General features: G+C 38.0%; 1 protein-coding gene across 1 annotated transcript in view; it reads right to left on the bottom strand.

Annotated features, from left to right (window-relative positions):
* Window positions 1–5,796: 5,796 nt before the first annotated feature.
* TRPM2 (transient receptor potential cation channel subfamily M member 2) overlaps window positions 5,797–22,027 on the bottom strand; it is a 44,188-nt gene continuing 27,957 nt past the window's right edge. Inside the window, exons 14-29 of the mRNA XM_083363717.1 lie at window positions 21,584–21,702; window positions 20,829–20,961; window positions 20,521–20,692; window positions 19,610–19,793; window positions 18,453–18,634; window positions 16,689–16,821; window positions 16,261–16,348; window positions 15,681–15,768; window positions 13,241–13,392; window positions 11,545–11,621; window positions 11,245–11,346; window positions 10,232–10,318; window positions 9,497–9,602; window positions 7,802–7,903; window positions 6,616–6,732; window positions 5,797–6,092 (exon numbers count right to left, since the gene is read on the bottom strand). Of these exons, the coding sequence (XP_083219843.1) occupies window positions 5,967–6,092; window positions 6,616–6,732; window positions 7,802–7,903; window positions 9,497–9,602; window positions 10,232–10,318; window positions 11,245–11,346; window positions 11,545–11,621; window positions 13,241–13,392; window positions 15,681–15,768; window positions 16,261–16,348; window positions 16,689–16,821; window positions 18,453–18,634; window positions 19,610–19,793; window positions 20,521–20,692; window positions 20,829–20,961; window positions 21,584–21,702 (1,968 nt within the window). The 3' untranslated portion in view covers window positions 5,797–5,966. The remainder of the gene's footprint in view (window positions 6,093–6,615; window positions 6,733–7,801; window positions 7,904–9,496; window positions 9,603–10,231; window positions 10,319–11,244; window positions 11,347–11,544; window positions 11,622–13,240; window positions 13,393–15,680; window positions 15,769–16,260; window positions 16,349–16,688; window positions 16,822–18,452; window positions 18,635–19,609; window positions 19,794–20,520; window positions 20,693–20,828; window positions 20,962–21,583; window positions 21,703–22,027) is intronic.

Here is a 22,027-nt window from a genome sequence, read left to right as displayed (position 1 = left end):
TCCGAAACAAAAATTAAAAATACCATCTATGATCAAACAAATGTAGACCCAAATATCTGCGACTACAGATTTCAGTTACAAAACCCTGATAGGTAACAAATTGGCCTTTCCTTTCCTTTTCCTTTCTTTCTTTCTCTCTTTCTCTCTCTCTTTCTCTCGACTGAAGACAAAATCCTGGGGGACATTTCTCTCTCCCCTTTTCAATCATTTCCTTGTTGAAGGTGATGGAGTATATTAGTGCTGATGTTATTGCATTTTGCTTTTATCACTGTGAAGTAGCCCAGTTTGCCCTATCCCCTTCTAAAAAAATAAAATAAAAATCCAAGTGGAAATAGTTCTCTCTTGGGATTTAAAAGAAACACCGGAAACCAGGGAAATTGCAGATCAGTGGTAAAAATAAAGTGAAGCTAGGAGTGGCAGCTACTCACAACGAACTGCATGGCTATTCCCAATGGGTTCTCACCATTTGCTGCTGGCTGCTTTTTTAAAATCTCCTCATTCTCCTTTTCCTTTTTGCTTTAAACGAATGAGAGAGACGGAATAAGCATAGAGCTCCTTATCTGGGCTGCTGCAATAACTATGGTACAAGTTACAAACAACTTCATTTGTCTGCCATCTGGTGGTCATCCAGAACTTTACAGCTTACGTATGGCATTGGAAATGAGAGGAGATTCACCCTAAGTCTAATGATTAAGGAGGGAGGGGAGGAGGAATACCTTGGATGACTAAGGAGGTGAGGAACCTTGCATACTTAAGAGAAGCAGCCACAGGGCCCTGTTCATTTCATCTACCCTCAGCTGCATCAGCCTAGGGTAGGGGTAGGCAACCTTGGCTCTTTTATGACTCGTGGACTTCAACTCCCAGAATTCCTGAGCCAGCCATGCTGAGGGAAAAGGCAGTGGTTTCCAAGCTGAGCCATGCTGGCTCAGGAATTCTGGGAGTTGAAGTCCACGAGTCATAAAAGAGCCAAGGTTGCCTATCCCTGGCCTAGGGGGAAGCTCAGCTCCTCAAACCTTTCAGCAGTGAAGTGCCCATCTGAGGAGTTAGTTTGGGGTTCCATTATATTCTAAAGTTGCATGACTAACTTTTAACTAAATAACTGCAAGAGCATCATACTCCACCCATGAATTTGCACCAAAATCTCTTCTTTGAAAAAAAAATTCATCCAGAGGAGAAGTTTTCTGTATAGTACAACATACTCCTTTTATTTAAACCATATTCTGCAATCTATGTCAGCTGAGCCAATAGTGCAATTGTCACAATTGCTGGGAAGGAAAAAAAGCCTGTTCACTTTGGATTCACTGTACTGGGAAAAAAGTTTGTAGTTGCAAAAAAAAAAGCATTGAGTGGGGAGCTCTTAACATGATAAAGAAACAGGGAGTTGGGGAATCCCGTTTTCATTTGTTTCTCTGACACCTTAAGATGGAGACATTTTGGAAAGGAATTCTGCTTGTCTCTACCCTGTTTAATATTCTACCCCAGAAGTGAATCTGCTTGCTGAGGGTGGAGACATTCAGAGCATGGTAGAGTAGTTTTAGCAAGAAAAAGAGAAGGTAAGAATCTATTCTCTTTGTCACTTTTCTGCTATAAACAAACTCATCAGAAACCCTTATTTGCTTTCTTTCACTCTTAGTACTGGGATTGTTTTGCTGTTATGTTTTTTGAAGTTCTCAGATCCTAGGCGGGGAATCTATAATTTGAATCCTTTTCTGTTGATGGCATAATTTTTACAGTTGAGAATATTGGCAAAATAAATAGTGCACATGACTGAAAGTAATTATAAAAAACTGACTGACATTATATGTCAAAGATGGCAAGAGTAATTAACCTCATCACCAAGCTGCCTCAAAAATAAAAATAAAAAGGACCACAGAATTTATGTGTTCCATGCAATTTTAACTGTAATGGCTTCTTCTGGAATAGATGCAGAAAATTTTGTAAAAGATCTTTAGTAAGATCTGCAATCCCCAGAGTTCCCTAAGGAATTTGCTGATTGAAAAATCATTTGAATTCTGTGATATAAATAGACCATTTTGGAGATCAGCTACAGCCACCAATTTGAGGTGAGAAAATATGGATTTATGGTTACTGCCTATATGTAATCAGCTGTGGCTGATAGGATCCTGCTGGTGGTAGTGATAGAAGAAATTTCTCGGCTAGCAGGGAATCCTCTCTCTCTCTCTCTCTCTCTCTCTCTCTCTCTCTCTCTCTCTCTCTCTCTCTCTCTCTCTCTCTCTCAGAATGCTTCTTTCTCCTTTTCAACCTTGCCGTAACCTATTGCCGAAGATAAAGCTTTCAGCCCTCAGGCTAGCTAGGGAACACAATGTAGGCAAGTAGATTTTCACACCCTTGAAGTACTGTGACATGACAAGCAGCACATCTGCTGTCTTTCCCCAAACTATTAAAGGTACATGAGTCATAATGTTAAACATTGGCAACCCCTGCTCTAAGCATAACAGGGAAAGCTGCTAATCCTAATATGCTTCAGGATGTAAATATGACACTAAATCTAGCTGCAGTCTCCACCTACATCTTCCTCCCAGAGTTTCAACCATGATGTCAAAAACAAGATCAGCACAGATGGTGGACACTTACCTAGTCACAGAGCAAAACTGCCCCCCCCCCCAGTTTGGCTTCTTGGATTGAGCCTATTGAAAAGTATTCATATAGTCACCTTTAACCACTCCATCATGGAAATATACAATGGCTGATTTGCCCTATTATCACTGCCTTCTCTTCTCCCTTTTGGCCATGATACATGAACTGAGGTCAGCTGAGTCTCCTTTACCTGAGGATCCCAAGTTTCTTCCTCATCCAAAGCTCAGGAGCTCTTGCTCTGCCTTCTCTTGCCACACCCTTGCCTGGATGTGGGTGCAGTTCAGACTAGCAGCAGCAGCAGCAGAGACTTGCAGCCTGCACACAGCACTTGTTGCTGCCGTCCTCTTCCCATCAGTCGCACACAAAGCCATTCATAGCAAATGCTGGCTGTAATTGGATCACATCTGCTTGTCACTGCCACCCTAGCTGAGCATCCTAGAATTTTTAAAGGGGCCGTTCAGTAATAAAGGACCTATTAGAACACAGAGGAAGCAACATAGTGGTCTATTGCTTGCTTGGGAGTTACAGTTTACACAGTATTGTATATTTGGAACACAACAGCTGATATTCACCAGACCAGAAAATTGGCATTCAGTTTTGCTTTCCATTATAGCACAGATGCCAAAATGTATTTATTATTAGAGGTGCTCTGTGTTATGCCAGCCTGACATTTCTCCTGCATTAACTCCAGGTCATAATTTCTCCTTGTACTCTTTCTTTTTTATCTTAAAGAGCAAGACTTCAGTATGTTCTTAAACTATTATGAGCATCTTTAATGCTGAAAAGAACATTCATATTTGCACACTGCAATATGTATGTGTTAGTTATTTGCTGTAGTTCAGTATCAGGAGGTTCCTTATAAAATCATAGACTTAAAAGGGCCTGTTGAGTTCAGCCTGCTTGGTGCAGGAGTTCAAAGCCCCAGCAGCCAAACAACTACCTAACACAGCTGTTCCCAGGTAACATATTCAGCTGTCAAATTGCTCTGCCTGCAAGAAAGTTTTTCCTTACATTCAGACAGATTGTACCTTCTTGTAACATAAATCCATTCTTCCAAGACTCACATTCTGAAATTTTATTTTTATTTTTTATTTTAATCCCATTTATATCCCGCCCTTCTCCGAAGACTCAGGGTGGCTTACAATTTAAAGCACAAATCAATGTGCTTAGCAATAGACACATGTCTTGGCCATCTTATGTTTGATATCCTTTAATATATTTGAAGAGGGCTAGCCAATCCTCTTTAGTTATCTTTTCTCTTTTATCCCAGTTGCCCTTCTCTGCTGCTTCAATTTCTATGGATCTTTAGTGCAATGGGTAGAATTGAACTCAGTACTTGACGCTGGGTATCCCAAAGTAAAATAAAGTGAACTGTTCAGTTCAGTTTTTAAAAACGTTTAAAAGAATTTCTGTTGATGCAATCTGAAATTTGCATTTGGCCTTTTTAATAATTACATAGAAAAATTGTTTCGTATTCAGTGTGTAGTCAACTTTATATGATTACTTTGTTGTTGGACTTCGATTATATTAACGGACCTCACAAACTCCCAGTCATCTATATTGTCAAATGGTTCTATAGTGAACTGGAGCATTGTCTCTGCCTAGGCTAGGGGTAGGCAACCTCAGCTCTTTTATGACTCATGGACTTCAACTCCCAGAATTCCTGAATTCTTTATTATTATTATTATCAAATCAGATATGCCCTCTCCTATACTTCTGTACCAATTTCCATTTCCTAGGTGAAGTTTAATTCAGTTATTGTAAACCTATCACCAATCAAGCATTGCTTTATGTCAGTGGGATAGAAATGTTTCAAATAAATAGAAAAAAATATTTTAGCTTATTTCTCTAATACAGCAATATCATCTCTTTTTTGCCTTGTAGGGCATCAGTTATCCTACCCAATTCTGGATCATTTGCAAGCATCCTTTCCACCTTACACCCAAATCTAAAATATTAAAAAAGGAGGGGTCCAGGGGTGAATCTCAAATAATACCTCACTCTTGTTTGATGAGAAATTATTTATGGTACAATTTTCAACCCTATGTATCAATTTCGGTGTCACATCAGCCTTCCCAGACTCAACTATCTTTTTAATCACATAAGTTCTCAGTGGCTATTAACAAAAGCTCTTATATTTAGAAATTTTGGGATTTAGGTATGATAGTAACCGATAATATAGTATTTCATAACCACTCTCACTTCCTCTATTTCTCATTCAGTGTCATTTTTGGGACAGATACGGGAGATTCCTCATAGTTTCACTTGTTAACTAAATATCCAGAGAATCTGATTTAATTTTACCAGGCTAGACACAATGTAACACATGTGAAGTGTAGCTTATAATGCTATTTCAACCAACAGTAATTAAGGTTTAAATTAAGTGCTGAAGTGTGGTTAATCTAAAATTGAATCAAAAGCTTCCAACCTTCATAGGCCGTACTAGAGGGACACATAAGCCATACTGAAATTTATTCTTGTCATGTTGAAGGCATTCCAAAATGTGGTTATGGACAATTTGGGAAGGGAGTTTCAGGGGTGAAATAGATTCCCTACATATTTGCCAGTCTTAAGACATCTGTACTCCCATTAAATCTCTCTGCACGCTCATCCAAATGCCAAAAAAAAAGTCAAAATTTTGATTTCTGGTTGCTGTAAAAGCAATAATGGTAGGTTGCATTGCTTTCTGCATTCCTGTCATAATGCTAAATTAGAGGTTAGTGTGATGTTTATCCACAGCCAGTAAATTTGGGTTAATGTCAAACTGGAAAAGGTTGCACTGGAAGAACTTCAGAAATTTGTCTTGCATGTCAGTAATGCCAGCTGATATTCTCCAGCTCAGCATGGCAATGACTATGATATGAAAAGCGATGGCTTTCTGACTGAATGAACCAGGAATCTTGGACCAGGAATCTTTGGGAACTGGATATGTACTGATTTTTCAAAGGCAGTGCTAGTGATGTTGTGTGTAATTTGAACACAGAGATTGTTTATTCCCCTGCTATTAGTGTTAAATAGTACTCCAAGATGAATTACAATTCACTTTATTGTATACTTTACAAATGTATGAGGCCATCCAGAACCCTGATGTCCATTATCTCTACATGATCGACAGGAATATGTGTGGCATTTCTGGAAAGGAACTCAGGGCTTCAGTATAATGAAAGTAAGCTCTGACCCTTCTTTTTTTGCAGTTCAAATAAGCATACATTTTGGCCAAATCAGGAAGAATTTCATTTCTAAGTTCAGCTGGAATGGGAAAATGTCCTAAAGAGATCCACTGGAAAGCAGAATACAGTTTGATTTACTGTGGTTAAGAAGAGCTGAGGAAGAAATGTAAATGCAAAATTTAACATTGCTCTTGGCCATTAGAAATATGCTCCGAAAAGGACAGTTGCTTTCCTCAGAAGTTCTTTGTGATTGACATAAAGGGGGATCTTCTTGTCCACCACCTGCCAGCGCACCATCACTTCAAAGTCACAACCCTGGAGAAACTGGAGAAAGAAATGCCAGACAGGAAAAGAAATTTGGTCATAATTAGTTTCCCTACAGTTTCATAAAAGCCAGAAGGAAACTGTCTTGGAACATGTGATATGAGTAGATTACCTCAAAAACCTCAGTGAGTCTATTAATCAGAGATTGTTGAGCATTTTAAAAAAATCACTTTTATTCACTTTTTCTCTTTGCTTAATGCCATGTATATGACTACATCTGCAGTAGACCCACTGAATGTTCCTCTTATTACATTGTCAGGAACTGTGACCCACTCTCTGTCTATTTCACACGCATGCACGTGTGTCCACACACACATACGCACACAAATACACAATCTCTCATCTCTGTGTCCATTTCTTTCTTTACTATGATTTTGTCTTTCACCTTTCAAAGTGCTTTCCTAAATTTTTCTGGACCCTTCATCTTCCTCCCTGGGCACCCACCCTGGGGTTTGTTCACAGAACCTTAGAATTTGCATCTTGAGGATAGCATTATGATAAGTAGTGACCTGGTGACACATACCGAATTCAGACGCTTCATTTCAACATCATTCTGATCTTCAAAATGTACACTGATGGCCACTGTCTCTATCCAAGCATTGTCTGTGTTCCTTGGATCATCCACATACCCTTTGTATATCTGGAAGAAGATAGGATCCAAGGAGATACACACACACACACACACACACACACACACACACGTATCAACAGAAAGGCTAGTATCATTCAGAGGATTGGGCAGTTTCTTATTACTCTAGTCTAAAGAATAACTCATAAACTTGAGTTGTAGTAAATATTTTAAAAGTACTATTCCTTCTGGAAAAGTTGCTGGTGATATTATTATTTTACTATAGAAAATACCTTTAGCTCAGATGCCGGGAATACACGGTATTTTTCTGTTTCTGGTGCGTGTTGTGAGATTGAGGAGTTTTTTATAGTGCCTTACCACACACGAACAGCCCAATTTTAACTGGGAAACTGTTAACATTTTATATAAAGCCAAATCCAAAAGTGCTTATATACCACTTAAGAGACAATCAAAAGCCTAGGAAGGAAAAAGCAGCCTAGAACATATCCCCTCCAGCATCCAACACACAAATAAACAGGGAGCAATACCAGACAAATAATCAGGGAAGAAACAATACCCCCAACCCAGGAACCATCAAAGAAGCACATCCCCAGCAAAATGGCACAGCAAGCTACTATATTTAAACAGCCAGCCATTCCACGCTCTATCATATTAATAATGTTACCTAGCCTGATTAATGAAAAGTTGACCAAAAAAAGCAACCAAGCTGCTACCAAGATCCAAACCTGACCTACATACATTCTCCTCTATTGGATAAATCATTGATTGATCATAGGCTTTCAAAAAAGGATTAAAAGGTCTACTGTGCTAATATTCAGGTCCTTATCTAATAAGGTTACATCACTGCATGCAGAAATTCTCCCTAATATCAATAAATAAAATGTTGTGACTACAGTAAACTGCAAAATACTGCAAAATGCAAATTTCTCTATTGTTAAAAAATCATCTTTAAAACATGATTCATTCTATGTTATGTCCACATTCATGCACTATATAACCCCAGCACCACAAGTGCAATTCTCTACTACTGTGATGCCTTTATGAAAATAGTGGGCAAAGTGGTTAATGTTCACCAACAGTTCTATGTGATTTATCAAGCCCCAGCTGCATGGCCAAATACCTCTGTTCCTTGATTCAGCAATTTCTGAAATTGTGGCCAGAACTCTCGTCTCAGGATCTGTTTTATTTTTTGTGGCAATGCTTCCCCAGGCTCAAGAGATCCCTGGAAAGAATCAAAGCATTATTTGGTGTAAGAGGTAGCTATCACTTTACACATTCTACTAACTATAATGCTACAGAAAACAGAAACTTCTATTCAGTATGCAGCTGGCATTTAGGAATGGGTGCCCCTAATAAACTTAATAAAATGATAAATCTCTGAGGTGCAGGTAAGTAGGAGTTGGTGTCTTGGTTACCATCTTGGTGAACAATAAAATCCAGTATTAGAAACTCAGATAAGAATTCTGCAATCCTTAGCTGAGTTATTAAAATCAAGGATTTTGACAGGGCATATCAGGATACTATTGAGGTTCTAGTGCTGGAAGTGTGGAAGTCTGAGCAGGGAAGAACCAGCTTCAACTTGACTCAAGCAAACTGGACTGATTTTGGTTATAAAGGCTCCCTGGATGCAGAGATTTATCTGCCTCAGGCAGAACTGGTACACAATATGGGGATCTTCCAGGAAATGTGGCTGCTATTTGAGGAATGTGTAGCAGCCATGACTAGAAGGGCTTTGTGTATAAATTTGTCTTCTATACCAATTATGTCCTTTCCTGGATTGAAAAACATTACTAAGGATCATTCATGCCCTGATTGCTTGCTGCATGAATTACTGCAGTGGAACTCTACATAGAAAATCAGCTGCAGCATGCAGCAGCATGGGCAGTTATGGGTGAACCTCTTTGGGCCCATACTGCATTCTGTGAGCTGCATCTCAAGAGGTTGTTGCCTCCTATAAAGCTCCTTATACCTTTCTCCAGTTGTTTACACCCAAGCCACTCGTTCTGGCTGGGTAGACATGCTCTGAGTATGACTCCTTTGATATTTCATAATCTTTAAAGATTAGGATGTTTCCTCAGGCATGGGACTTGTAGATTGGATGAACCTGTCATTGTGGTTTTCTTTGGCATGATTGCGGTTATTTGGTCGAATTGAAGGAGGTAAATAAGATTTTTAGACACATGCCACTTCATTGGAATAAGCTCAGTCTACAACACAGAACACTCCCTTATTCACTTAATGAAAAATACACCCAACTCATATGTTTTCATCATGGGAAACGTCAGAAGGCAATCATACTTTTATTTTTTCATACATGTGGTCCTTGACTTATGATTGGTCACTCAGCGACCATTCAGTTACAATAGATCTCTTTGGGGCTACTTATAACCTGGATTCAAAATTCTGATGGCCACCCCCCCTCCCCTCCATGGTCACATTTTGCATTTTGGGTGCCTAGCAACTGGTTCACACTTATGTACCATCGTGGTCACATGACCATGTTTTTCAACATTTTTTTGCAGGAAAATACATTTACTTGTGCTTTCAGATAAAAATGCCCATTGCAGACAATGGATTTGCTTAATGCCCACAGTATTTGTTTTAGAACTACCATGTTTGCTTAATGACCACTGCAGAGAAAGTAAAATTGGATGATCTGCTTAACTCCTGGCATGACATGACCATACTTTAGGGCCCAATTACAGCTTTAAGTCAAGGACTACCAGTAGACATAATCCATTGTTTTAACAGTATATATTATTAATTGGCATGATTTTATTAAATTACCAAGATAGACTTCCCCATATATGCTTACCCCAAGCAAAGCCCAATTATCCAAGAAAGGGAATTTGACTACTAGAACTTCCAGCATTTTCTTCAAGTTTTTTCTATAAATGGATCCATCAATATTCCTCCGCCAACTATAAAAAAAGAAATTATAGCTTGCTGTTGTATGTTCTAAAAGGAACATGAAGAAATCTACTGTATAATACTAAAACAGAATGAGCTCTGATTGTTATCTGGATGAGAAGTAGGATACAAATGTATTTACATAAATATATTACATATAAATGTATATGTAATCAAACTCTATTACACCAGTGTCAGATATTCATTATGCACCCCCCAAAAGAAGATAAAGGCCTCTGCATAGTAGTTAAAAATCAGTGTGATGAACTTTCCAAATATCTCTATCCTATTCAGCCTCAAATATTTATTCAATAAGTTATAAACTAGAAACTTAAGATGAATGAGATTCTCATTTTTGATAGTGAGAAAAATTCTTTTGAAACTACATGCAGCTTCTTATGACCTACATCAGATCATGAGCATCCAAGTTTTTTTTCTCTCCTGTTGCCATGGATACCACACTTAAGCTGCAAAGGTGCTGCTGTCAACACCTAAGGCTCAGAAGTGTGATAAAAAGAGGAATGTAGTTCACAATACTGGTCTACGAAAGCAAGGTGTCTGCTTCTAATCTCTAGATGACTGTAAAACAGGAATTAAAATAAAAACAAATTACAGAGGAAGCAACATCAAATTTCCTCACCGTGTCACAACTGGATGCAGGGCATGATTGGGTCCAAAGAACCTAAGGATTCCTTGGCCCCTCAAGCCTGTCCTGCCCATGGGATTTCTGAAAGAGAAACAATAGTTCTGCCATGGGCTAGGGCCATTGGGATGCTGCCCTTCCCCTGGGAACTCCCATCTGGAAACAAACACTTGAGGAGAGATCAGAGAATGAGAAGCTAAGCAGTTGTTATCAGGGATTTAGTTTGAACCAAGGCTCACTTAGTACTTAAACACTCAGTGGTGGGATTCAAATATGTGAACAACTGGTTCTCTGCCACTTCTGGAAGTCCATTCTGGGCCTGGCCAACAAAAAATTAGCTACCGGTTCTGCCGAACTGGTGTGAACTGGCTGAATCCCACCACTGCTTATGCTTTAAGAAAAAACAAATTACTAAAACTGGCTTTCCCTATGGAGTAATCCATCTCTAGATAATCTTCTGAAAAGGGAAGACTACCTTCCAATGAACTATCACAGTAATTGATTATGTCTCTTAGGAACCCTTTAAGGAACCAGAGGTGTTTCACCATGCTATGATTTCAGCTCTTTGAACTTGGAAGGTGAAGTTCAGCAACTGGTTTGGTTTGAGACCATTGAATATTTTCACTAGCCTTATTGTTATGATCTCCTATCAAGCTGAAGGAGGAGAATGTCTGGGTGCAAGTAACCTGACTTTCTTTTAAATGCTGAACAAAATATATCACACCTATAATTTGACTCTGGTTTTGTTCTGGAATGTGCACTCCCAACATATCTTGATCTAAGTACTGTGAAGCTGAAAAGTAGAGCAATTTCCTGAATAAGATACTTCCAAAGGGCTTATTCTGTTATCTGCTATAACAACTGCACTTTAAATGGGATATTTGAGTTCAAGCATAAACATTCAGCACATCCATGATGGGACTCTATTTGACTTCTAAATTATTATGTTAACTATTTTCAACACAAAGTGTACACAGTAACCAAGATTCCCTCTGTGTTATCAGACTTACAGTGGCACGCCATCCTCAACAGTATAAGTGCCATGGAAACTCTGCCTGTTGATTTCTCCATCCAGGCTGTTGAAGTTTATTCTTGAAAGGTTCTCCAAATTGCTAGAAAACAAGAGAAAACTTTTATCTTTTAGCATCTTTGGACAGTGAAAATGCAACTTTTAAACCAAAGGACCTCAGTGTAACAAAAAATAATCAGAATATTTGTGATAGAAGCAAACAGAAGAAGCAGCAGCTCCATAAGTGACCAGGTATAGTGAGAGGAAGCTAGTGGTAGGAAGTAACCATAACAGCACTTACTCTCTCAGGAACTTTGGTGTAATATCCTCTTGTGTTTCAGAACTATAGAAGGGCGGATTATAGATATCAAACTCTGTCTGTCAGAGGAAAAAGAAGCTATGTTAGATTTCACAGATTTGCATAGCAACAAATACTCTCATTTCAATTACAAGGTATTTTGGAGAATTCCAAAGTGAAAAATGAAATTCTTTCTGAATTTCCTTAGGCCTAGCGATCAGGACTCTTTTTTCAAAAATACAATACCATTTCCCCCCTATTGTTATAGTGTTCTGCTTTGTTGTTCTTGTGTTCTTTTAAGATGAAAATATACATATCATACAATAAACAAACATGGTTGCCCATGCATGAGCAATAGTCACATGCATATGCATGAGGCAAGGAAACAAAAGAAAAGGAAGCAAAATCTACTTAAGGCAACACCATTTGCTATATATTTCACTATCTTTTTTCACCCTTGCTTCCACCATTTCCATACAGTATTGCTTTGTTCTTTAAGCTTCTCAGATCTTTCCCTTTTAAAGGATCTCATTAAACTCCTTCTGGACTTCCCATTTTTCACAATGCAGTCTGTTGCAATTCGGTCCTTATTCATTTTTTGCTATACAATCAAATCACCTCTACATACTTTTTTCCACTTGTCCTTCACTTTTTTTATTCAAGCAATATTCATGACCTATTAATTCTTGACCCAATCTCTTTTTTAACATATCCACTTCTAAAGCATTCCATTCCTACTGCATTCAATTAATTTTATATTTTTCCTAACATATTCAACTTTCACTTCCATATAACAAAGTGGGGAGAGGCACACTCTTTACACAGACATTTTTACTTCTTTCAGTAGGCATTCTTTCCTCGCTGTAAACAGATACCGTCCATTATTATTTTTTAATCTGCATTTTCATTGCTTACAATTTCTCCATCTACAAACTGAGTTCAGGGCCAAAGCCTCTAAAATAGGGTGATCAGATCCAACCAAATATATTCATTTCATTGTATATGTATTTAGTTTACAGTTTTCCAGAATTCTCAGAATTGCAGACTGGTGAATTTATGTAGAATTCATGTTATAGGAGATCAGATTTTATCAGAATTCAGATTTGTTTGGTAAGAGGATAATTTAAATAAACACTACTAATATGCTTCATTCATTTGGCTTTAATCAGAATAACAGAACCAACTCTCTAGAGTCAAGGTGCTGGTGATGACCTATAAAGCCCTAAATGGCGAGGGTCCGGGATATCTGAGGGAACACCTGCTGCCAGCATCAAGCTCCCTTCGTCCAGTGCGCTCCCACAGGGAGGGTCTTCTCAGGGTGCCGCTGGTAAAAGATTGCTGGTGGATAACACCCAGGGATAGGGCCTTCTCAGTGGGTGCGTCTGCCCTTTGGAACCAGCTGCCAGTGGAGCTGAGGACTGCCCCCGACCTCCGTTCATTCCGCCGGGACCTGAAGACCTGGCTCTTCGAGCTCTCTGGCCCAGGCTGAGAATTTTAATTTTAACTGGGGCTTTTTATTTTTCTCTCAGGGACTGATTTAATCTTTTTAAATTGTTTTAAAATTTTGTATATTTTTCTTTTAAATACCCTGAAAGGGAAAGGGCGGTATATAAATCCAAATAAATAAATAAATAAATAAATAAATAAATAAATAAATAAATAAATAAATAAATAAATAAATAAATTCTAAGATTCCTACCTCCCATGGCACCTTCTCATCTGGCACAGGAAAACGAATGACAGGAGACTTGGGGTACAAGAGGTTCCTAGAACTCACATGGGACAGGGTGAATAAAGATTCTGAGACTTCCTCTGCTTGCTGCTCCTTTGTTTCAGCAGCCCTGCTAGGGACTAACCCCCCCCCCCCCCCCACAGTACTCCATTATCATATGCATCATCAATCAATCCAACACTTTTCTGCAATCCAACATTTTCCATAATTTTGGGATAGATTCTATTTGCATTTGAGAAACATTAATGATTTACACCAGGCACCAGCACCAACCCTCGTCTGTGCTCTGGTGCCGGGCCACAGCCCATTTGGAACCAGGCCACATATGTGGTGGGCAAGCAGGCACATGTGCGGGCATGTGAAGCTGCCTTTGTGTAAGTGACCCGCAGGCATGAAAACATCCCCTCACCCCACCACCTTTACCTCCACTAGTCCGCCGAGCCAGAAAGCTTGGGGAACACTGACTTACAGTATTCTAAGATAGAATAATATCTGTCATTGCACTAGCCTATTTAATCTTGGATAAGAATCACATATTATAAAGGCAAGCAAAGTACTTCAGTTTTCCCCATTTCCTCTAATAATATTAAATGTTTAACTCCCGTGATCCCCAATCAACATGGGTCCTCAAACAGATTATAGGATTATGTAATATACTGTTTATTTTATTCTCTCTAATTCTTGAAGGGGCAATGCTTCCCTTGAAACAACAGATCCATGACCAGAGAGTCCTCCTCAATTCATAGCTACCACTTGACAGGCAAGTAGAGACCATAGACAGAGGAGATATTTTTATTAATTTATACACAACACACACACACACACGCTGTTTATAAGTAACTCAAGGTGGTGAACATACCTAATACTCTTTTCTCATCATATTATCTTCATAACAACAATACTGTGAGGTGGGTTGGGCTGACAAAAAATGATTGGCCCAAAATCACCCAGCCAGTTTTTCATGCCTAAAGCAGCACTAGAACTCACAGTCTCCTTGTTTCTAGTCTGATGCCTTAAAGGACTTGCCATAGTAATTCATATTATTATCACCATCAGTTTGGTTTACTGGAATGCTCTCCATTTGGGGCTGCCTCTGAAGATCACTCAGAAATGCAATTCGTGTGAAGCATAGAGGTGGCCCACCCAACTTATCCACTATGGATTTTCTGCTGATATATTTTCATGATTCCCATAAGTGGAAATGAAAGAGATGGGGTTATGAGCAATGTTATTCTTTTGCAGCTCCCATGTTGTGGAACACCTCCCTTTTGAGATTACATTGTTATTTTCACTGTTGGGCTCAGAAATAAAAATGTACCAGAAGACCTTTGAGGATTCATTTACTGTTTTTATTGTTGTATTTTTATTGATAATTATGTTTTTATTCTGTTTTTATATTTCTGTATTATAAACCACCAGGACACCCTTACGAATCTAGAGGTAAACCTAATAAGCAATTAAATATAATACAGTCAGAGACAAAACAAAAGAATTTTCAGTATGAAGAACCTTTTTGGCTAAAGAAATATAACACTATTTTTCCTTCTTCAGCATACTTGTCATACTATTGAAAATTATTTGGGATAAAAAGCAGTTTTCCCACGTTTCTACTCAATTCATTTTATATCAGGTTTTTAGACCCAGCAATAGTAAAAACATTTCTATGCAGGCAATTGATACAAATTCTAACATTCTCATGTTATGAATGTCTTCCCTTAAGCAGTCTTCCCTTCTGAAAAAAGCTCGTTGCGCAAGACAAATATTGTTTTTCCTCTTTCAAATTTAAAGAACTTAATGTGGTGCATGTAGAGATCTCTTCTCATTTTTTCTAGAGTCAGAGGGAGAGCAAGTGACCTGAAGTCACCTAATGAGCTTCACAGTTGAGTGAAGTCTTGAACCTGAAATTTCCCTCATTGCAGTCCAGTACTTTAATTATATCAGACAGCTTCTCAGGCAAAGGTGACTCAGCAGTGCAGTAAAGATCAAGATGGCATAGTGAATATTTATTGCAGAAAGCAATAGAGCAAATTAGGGATCTGCAAAATTCTGCCCATGATGCCACTATAGCTGAGGTATATGGCTATTACTACATAATGTGAATCAGTGCTAAGAAAATCTACATTCATCTTCAAATGAGATGAATGAGCAGAACAAAATATAACTTGGAATAGTGAGAATTCTTTATTTCTTGTGATACATTTTATATTCATGTTCTGGCAAACAAAGAAATTATACATCACAGTTTCACTATGTGTGTGCGTTATTGGTGTTCCCCCCCAAAAATATAAAGTGGAAAAGAAACATTAAGGTCCCATTTATGAAATGAAAAATGATACATACCTGTATACCAAAATACAAATCTAATGCAAAATGGTTCTCAGAAGTATGTGCTTGCAGTGAAACATACCTAAAACAGGAATATCTTCCTCTGTACCAAACCCACTGTTAGACAATGATTGAACAATCCATTTTAATGCCTTTGCAAAGTGGAATGCCTACAAAAGAAGCAATTCATTACACATGTTAATTACTACATTCATTAAAAAGTGACTTTCGAGAAAGAAGGTTAAAAAATATAGTTGTTTAGTGTATCTAGTCCCCAAGAAAGAACTCTAAAGTGTTTATAGTGTTGGTTCACGTGGTAATCTTTTTACAAGAGACCATTAAAAATTGGTTATCCCTTTGAGACATGTGCCTGCTTGTATAATGTAGCTTATTATATAGCTTAATCCACAATTTACCATATTTTCTGACACTGGGAATTTAATGACTAAAAGAAGCTTCAGTGGAATATGGGTATCTGCAGAGATGCCTTTACTTCACACAGTTCTCTTTTAAATGCTATAGTATGACTGACATGATACATGATATGCTCTCCAGTTCTCTGAGAGAGCTGCCTGATGTCCAGATGGGCTCATGCTTTGCATAAGTTTTCAATATTCTCCAGCTAGGATAAGCTGAGACGAAGCTTTGGAAGTTAGTATTACCTGTTCTTCCAAGTGCAACAACCTTTGTTCCAATAGCCTCATCATTTTCCCCTGATCAGGGTCCAGCATTTCTGTTAGTTTATCCACTCTGGGGGGAAAAAAGATTAGTATTTCAAGCAAGATCAAAGGGAGAGTGATTACACCCTCTAAACATGATGTTTTGTGACATTATCAATTGCCTCAATTCAAATAATTAGGATGCTCTTCCACTAGTGAACACATGCAGATCTCTTCCTACCAATTTGTATTCTGAATCCTAATAGGAATACTAGGGACAAGTGCGGCTTGGAGTAGTCAGAAGGCCTTAAATGAGGTATGCATTAGCAGGGTTGTTCAAACCTTTCACATTCTCGTGAATTATATTTCACAATCTTGATCGTGAACTGGCCTGCCATTGTTACTATATAAATTGAAAAGACAGTCTTCACCTATCTGTGATGTGCTGGATCTTCTGCTCAGGAATCTGTTCTTGTTGACACTGCTGGAGTTGCAAATAATTTTCCTTCAAGTACATCTCCCAGGACAATAAAGCTGCCTCTTCGTTCTTCTCAAATTTCTTTTCTGCCGGCCAAATGAAATATAATACATAGAGCTCTCATCTAAGAATATTGACAGTTACAATAGAGATGGACAATCATGTCCATTTGTCACTCCAGCATATATGCCTTTTTATATTCTTCCCAATTAAGTATTTACTTGTAACTTAATATCTGATAGTTATTCATGAGCATATAACTTCAGACATCAGCCCAAGATCTTTCCCAAATTGAAGAATGTTCTTGAATCAAACATCTTAATGAATACATATTCTCCTAATATAGAACACAGTTAAAATAATACTCTGAATGTTGAATCTCCTTTTAGCAAAATTTCTGCCATTTTCAAAGAAGGAATGGATAATTCTAACATATTTCATGTTATGAGCATTCTGGGTTTCCTCTTCCATTGACATATTACAGGAAGCCAAAGTCAGAGTCAGGAAAAGAAATATAGGATGCTTTCTATAAATTAGCTATCAGCTTCTTCTGTTCATAATCCTTTTCATTTGATAGGTTTCTGGCCAAATGATTTCTCTTAGAAAGTTTCTATATTTGATACACTGATATTCTTACCCAAATTAGTCTGCAGACAGTGCTCCCTTTGTCACATAAAAAAGACTAATTCCTTGTTCTGTCCATAGTATTATTTGTAAGTTTCACTAAAGATGTTGTCCTTCCTTCCTTCCCTCCCTCCCTCCCTCCCTTTGAAGAGTACTGCTTTAATTATTTTTACCGTAACTGAAATGTCCTTATCCATCATGACACCTAAGTTTGTCATTGCCTTTCAAGAATTAGCTCCTCCTTAATTTTTACACATGCTGTTCCTTTATATCAATTTTTTGATCCTTGGAAAACAAAACTCTATACCTGCTTTGTTCACTGCTTTATAATCAACTGACAGTTCACTACATGTGCGAGCGGGCATTACCATTGTGTACTTTCTTAACATTTCACATTAATTCAAGGTTTTTGTTGTTCCTTATTTGTTTGTTTATTTAAGTCTTCATCTTTGCAATGAATAAGAAACTGTCATAAGAATTGAATTTGGAAAGAAGAGAACAGAACAAGATAGGGAGTAGGATGAAAGTTCATTTTGTCTCCATGTCTGGTTAACTTTTACCAAACAAATTTATAAGTGGCAGGATCTGGAGAAAGGGCAGCTGAAACCAAAATCTAATGTCTTTAACTAAGCAATAACAAATTAAAATATAAAAAAATTCCTTTTAACCAAAAGTTATTAAAAAAAACCTTATCAGTTCTTTATGAAAATAAAAAGTGAACAATTGCTTGAATATTAAATATTAATGTTCATGTTCATGTTTAGTAAATCTGGAGAACTTTGATTCTGTTCTGATAACCTCCATTTGTGTGAAAACAACTACAACAACAAAGAAAAGTACAAGGACAAAAAAAGCCCATAAAATTTTATAAAGAGATACCAATTAGTTAAGTCATAGCGCTGGTGTGCTTTGAAACCTCTAATTGATCCAAAAGCTCTGATGGATTTTTTTTATGCTCCATATTCTAAATATCACCTCTTTCCATTCTCCTTTTTCCTTTGTTTCTACTGTTAATGAATTACAAGTTGTCATAAAGTGTTGACAGCCAGAGACTGAACAATGTTAAGCCTGGCTCAAAATATCAGGGCCTTACTGAGCTGCTTGTGCCGTGTGGTTGGTTTTTGAAGAAACACACATTTGACAAATATCTGCAAGTGGTTTAGGAGGATAAAAGGTGGTGGAGCTGGTGGCCTGCCATTATACTCTTCAATCAGGTCATGACGCTGAAATTTCCAGATCTGGTCAGTGTGCTCCTGCACTTGCTGGAATGTGTAACTGGGGAGAAGAAAAACACATCCATTACTGAATTTAATCTTCTAAATAACTCATGCAAACACAGAGCATAATGGGTACTCTCCATGTATCTCACTAACTAAGGGTCAATACAGTAACAACATATCTATTTATGGTCCCGGAAGAATGGATATTATAAAACTGTTTATTACTACCGATTAAAGCTGCCTCTCTTTACCAGTGTTGTGAGTCCTCGCCTGCCAGCAGATCCAGCAGCCAAGTGAGATGAATCAGATGAGGGGGAAGGGTTTCTTGGGGTCACATCAGAGTCTGTGGAAGGCTCTGAGGAGCATGAAGACTCAGAGCTAGATGTGCCACTGGGCCCATCTACTCAAGCTCAGGCAGAGAGACAGCTGGGTTGGGAGCCTGATGCATGGATGTGCAGGGAGGAAAGGCATGCAGGATAGCGGAGGGCAGTGAGGCGACTCTCCAGGAAAAGTAAAAGACTCTAAGAAGCCACACTATGGCTGGACTATAAAGAGGTGTGGGAGGGGCTGGTTGCTGAAGGCAACCGTTCATGCTATGGTTTTGTGCTTCTGTCGTTGGATATCTTGCCTCAGGATTCTTGGATGTTTATGCAGGTTTGTCAGATTTCTCTGTGTTTGAGTGATTTAAACCTTGAGCATTCTAGCTGAGAACTCAGAAACTGATCTTGTTCTTTTCAACAGCTAAAGGACTGGTTGGAGTTTTGTTCCATAAAAGCTGTGTCAAAATAAAAGGGGTTTATCTTATCAAGTCCTGCCTTGTTCCATGCAAAGGGGTTTTTCCTCGCAAGTAAGCGGTTGAACAGTATTCACAGAGGCTGGCACAGAACTACCTGCCTCTGAGCCAAGTATTTTTGGTTCATTTTCTGTTCTATGCTGTAATAACCAATGTGAGGGGCAGACATTTTCATTTTCATTTCTTGTGAGCCTCAGTGCTCTTTAGGCGATACAGAATCCAGTGTGTGAAACTTACTTGAACATAGCAATGAGGAGGTTGAGAAGGAGAATGTTGGTGAAGAGTAGGTAGAGGCAAAGCAAAATTACTGTCAGCCACTCTGGAAAAATGGGCTTCTTGTTGGCTTCACTGCTCTCAGGACATTTGGGCTTATATGGATCAGTCCCATTTGGGCTGCACTGATCAAAGTTGAAATTCACTCCTGTTAGAAAACACAGTAAACCCAACAAGTGCTGGGTGTTACAGCAATAAGAGGAAGGTCATCTAATTCCCTGATGCACGATAAGTAACATACTGCATTGCCATATAAACAACAGATATCTATCATTATAAAGGCTTTAAAAATCTTTTTTGGGAAAGGCCTGGGATGAATAACTCAACTCTCTACGATTTGATTTTTTAAAGGTAGTGCTAAATAGGACAGATGATTCAGATGTGCACACACTATGAACAGCTATTAAGATGTGTTGCCATTGAAATGCTGCCAGGGACAGGTCACAACTTCTCTGAGGACCTTGTGGTTATTTGGCTTCCTATTTATAGCCAGAGTCTAAAATATGAACACAGCAATGTAATTGTTTTGGGATTAAGAATAGTATCATGAAGCACGTACTTCATACGTTATTTAAGCAGACCAGAAGTGGATTAAAAGAGAGGGTTTCATTTGGTTAAACTTCTCTCATATAAAGACAAGCTAAATGGCATTGTTGCTATGTATGATGTAGCTTTATCTGATATGGCATCATCTTTCACTATTATCTATCCTGTTAGCCATTTATTCATAATTTTATTGATTTGTGTACACTATGAAATTTGTACAAACACTTCTCAGAGAAGGTTACAAGATGTTTAGTGATGAATGTCATTAACACAGTTGAACAAACTGACCCTTGCTAGTCCAGAGTATAAAATAATTCTGTACTACATACCATCAACATAGGAGGGGATCTGTCCAAATAATGTCAAGTACGAATGGTAAAAAACACCTCGGAAGATCCAGTCTACCCGTTTCTCATTGTGGATTAGGATAGCTTGTTTGGCTACTCCAAAGGATACAATCCAAACAGCCAAGAGGAAGAGGAAAAAAAAGACATCCTTCATCTGTAAATCCACCAAACAAAGCAGAAAGAATAATCACTTAAAATTTCTTTGGTTCAGGCATCCTCATCATAAAAGTGAATTATGAAAAATTACTATTAACTTTCCATGGTGTTTATCGATAGAAACTACAACTTACCATTCTCTTCACTATAATAATCTTGGGACCAAGAGTTTTACTGATTGTGAATATGTGCAATAGACGCAGGCAGAAAATAATGAAAGCTAAGGATAGTACAATTCTTCCAGGGTACAAAGTTGCTGGGAACCATCTTAGCACAAAGGATAGAAACAAAAATACATATTAATTGTATTACCAGTGTAACAATGGGCCACTATTCCCAGAGATTGCTGGCCTTAATTATAAGGAAGTATTTGTTGCCAAAAGATTGAGAAATCTGAACTAATATTTTCCTAAAGGCAAACAATCATTCACACAAGAGGATTTTGCATACATTCCCTCCACAGCGATATTTCATGGCATGCTTAGCATATTAACCAAAATACAAAAAAGACTCAGAGAAATTGTGGATTAACAGGATAGTAATCTCTGTATAGGAAAAGACTAGCCAGAAAGGCTATATATTCAGGACAATTCTCTGTCCAACTGATCAAAGAGCTAACAAAGGGGAATTGCATATCAATGAAGCTTCCTCATATGTAGAGTTAAAAGGAAAGGATTTGAATTCTAAGGCATATGTTGAGAGAATGTGATATGAACCTAAGTCTGATCTTAGGGCATTTGGAAGCAAAAGCATCTGGCTGAAAATTATTTGCATTTTTATTACTTTTTCTTTTATACGTGATATCAAGTAGATTTTTTTGTGATTAGTGATTAGCATAACAAAACAATCCTCCCACCCTCCACCAGGATAACCATACACAGTGACTTACCTACAGACCAACCCAACTATAAAGATCAGAATGGCACAGGCATCCAGTTTATTCCAGAAATCACTGAAATATAAAGAAGCCATTTTGATCAAGCCAAACCCATCAGGATCACAAAAAAGCTGAAAAAGGAAGAAAGGAAGGAAGGAAGGAAGGAAGGAAGAGAAAGAAAGAAAGAAAGAAAGAAAGAAAGAAAGAAAGAAAGAAAGAAAGAAAGAAAGAAAGAAAGAAAGAAAGAAAGAAAGAAAGAGATTTACCATGGATTAGTCAGACATTGTGATCCTTCTAATAATCTATAGTATATTGAAAAGAAAATAAGCTGGAGCGCTCCCTCTTCTCCCATCTCATGCACTCTTCTAAAAAAGATTTCTGAAGTTGTTAAATCAGTTTTTATTACACTGAAACTAGCCAAGGATTAATTTGATTTTGAATTAGGATATTGAATGC

Source organism: Vipera ursinii (assembly GCF_947247035.1).
Source record: "Vipera ursinii genome assembly, chromosome: 5".
Classification (NCBI taxonomy): domain Eukaryota; kingdom Metazoa; phylum Chordata; class Lepidosauria; order Squamata; family Viperidae; genus Vipera; species Vipera ursinii.
The sequence above is the reverse complement of the archived record's forward strand: the minus strand, read 5'-3'. Positions and strand labels throughout refer to the sequence as shown.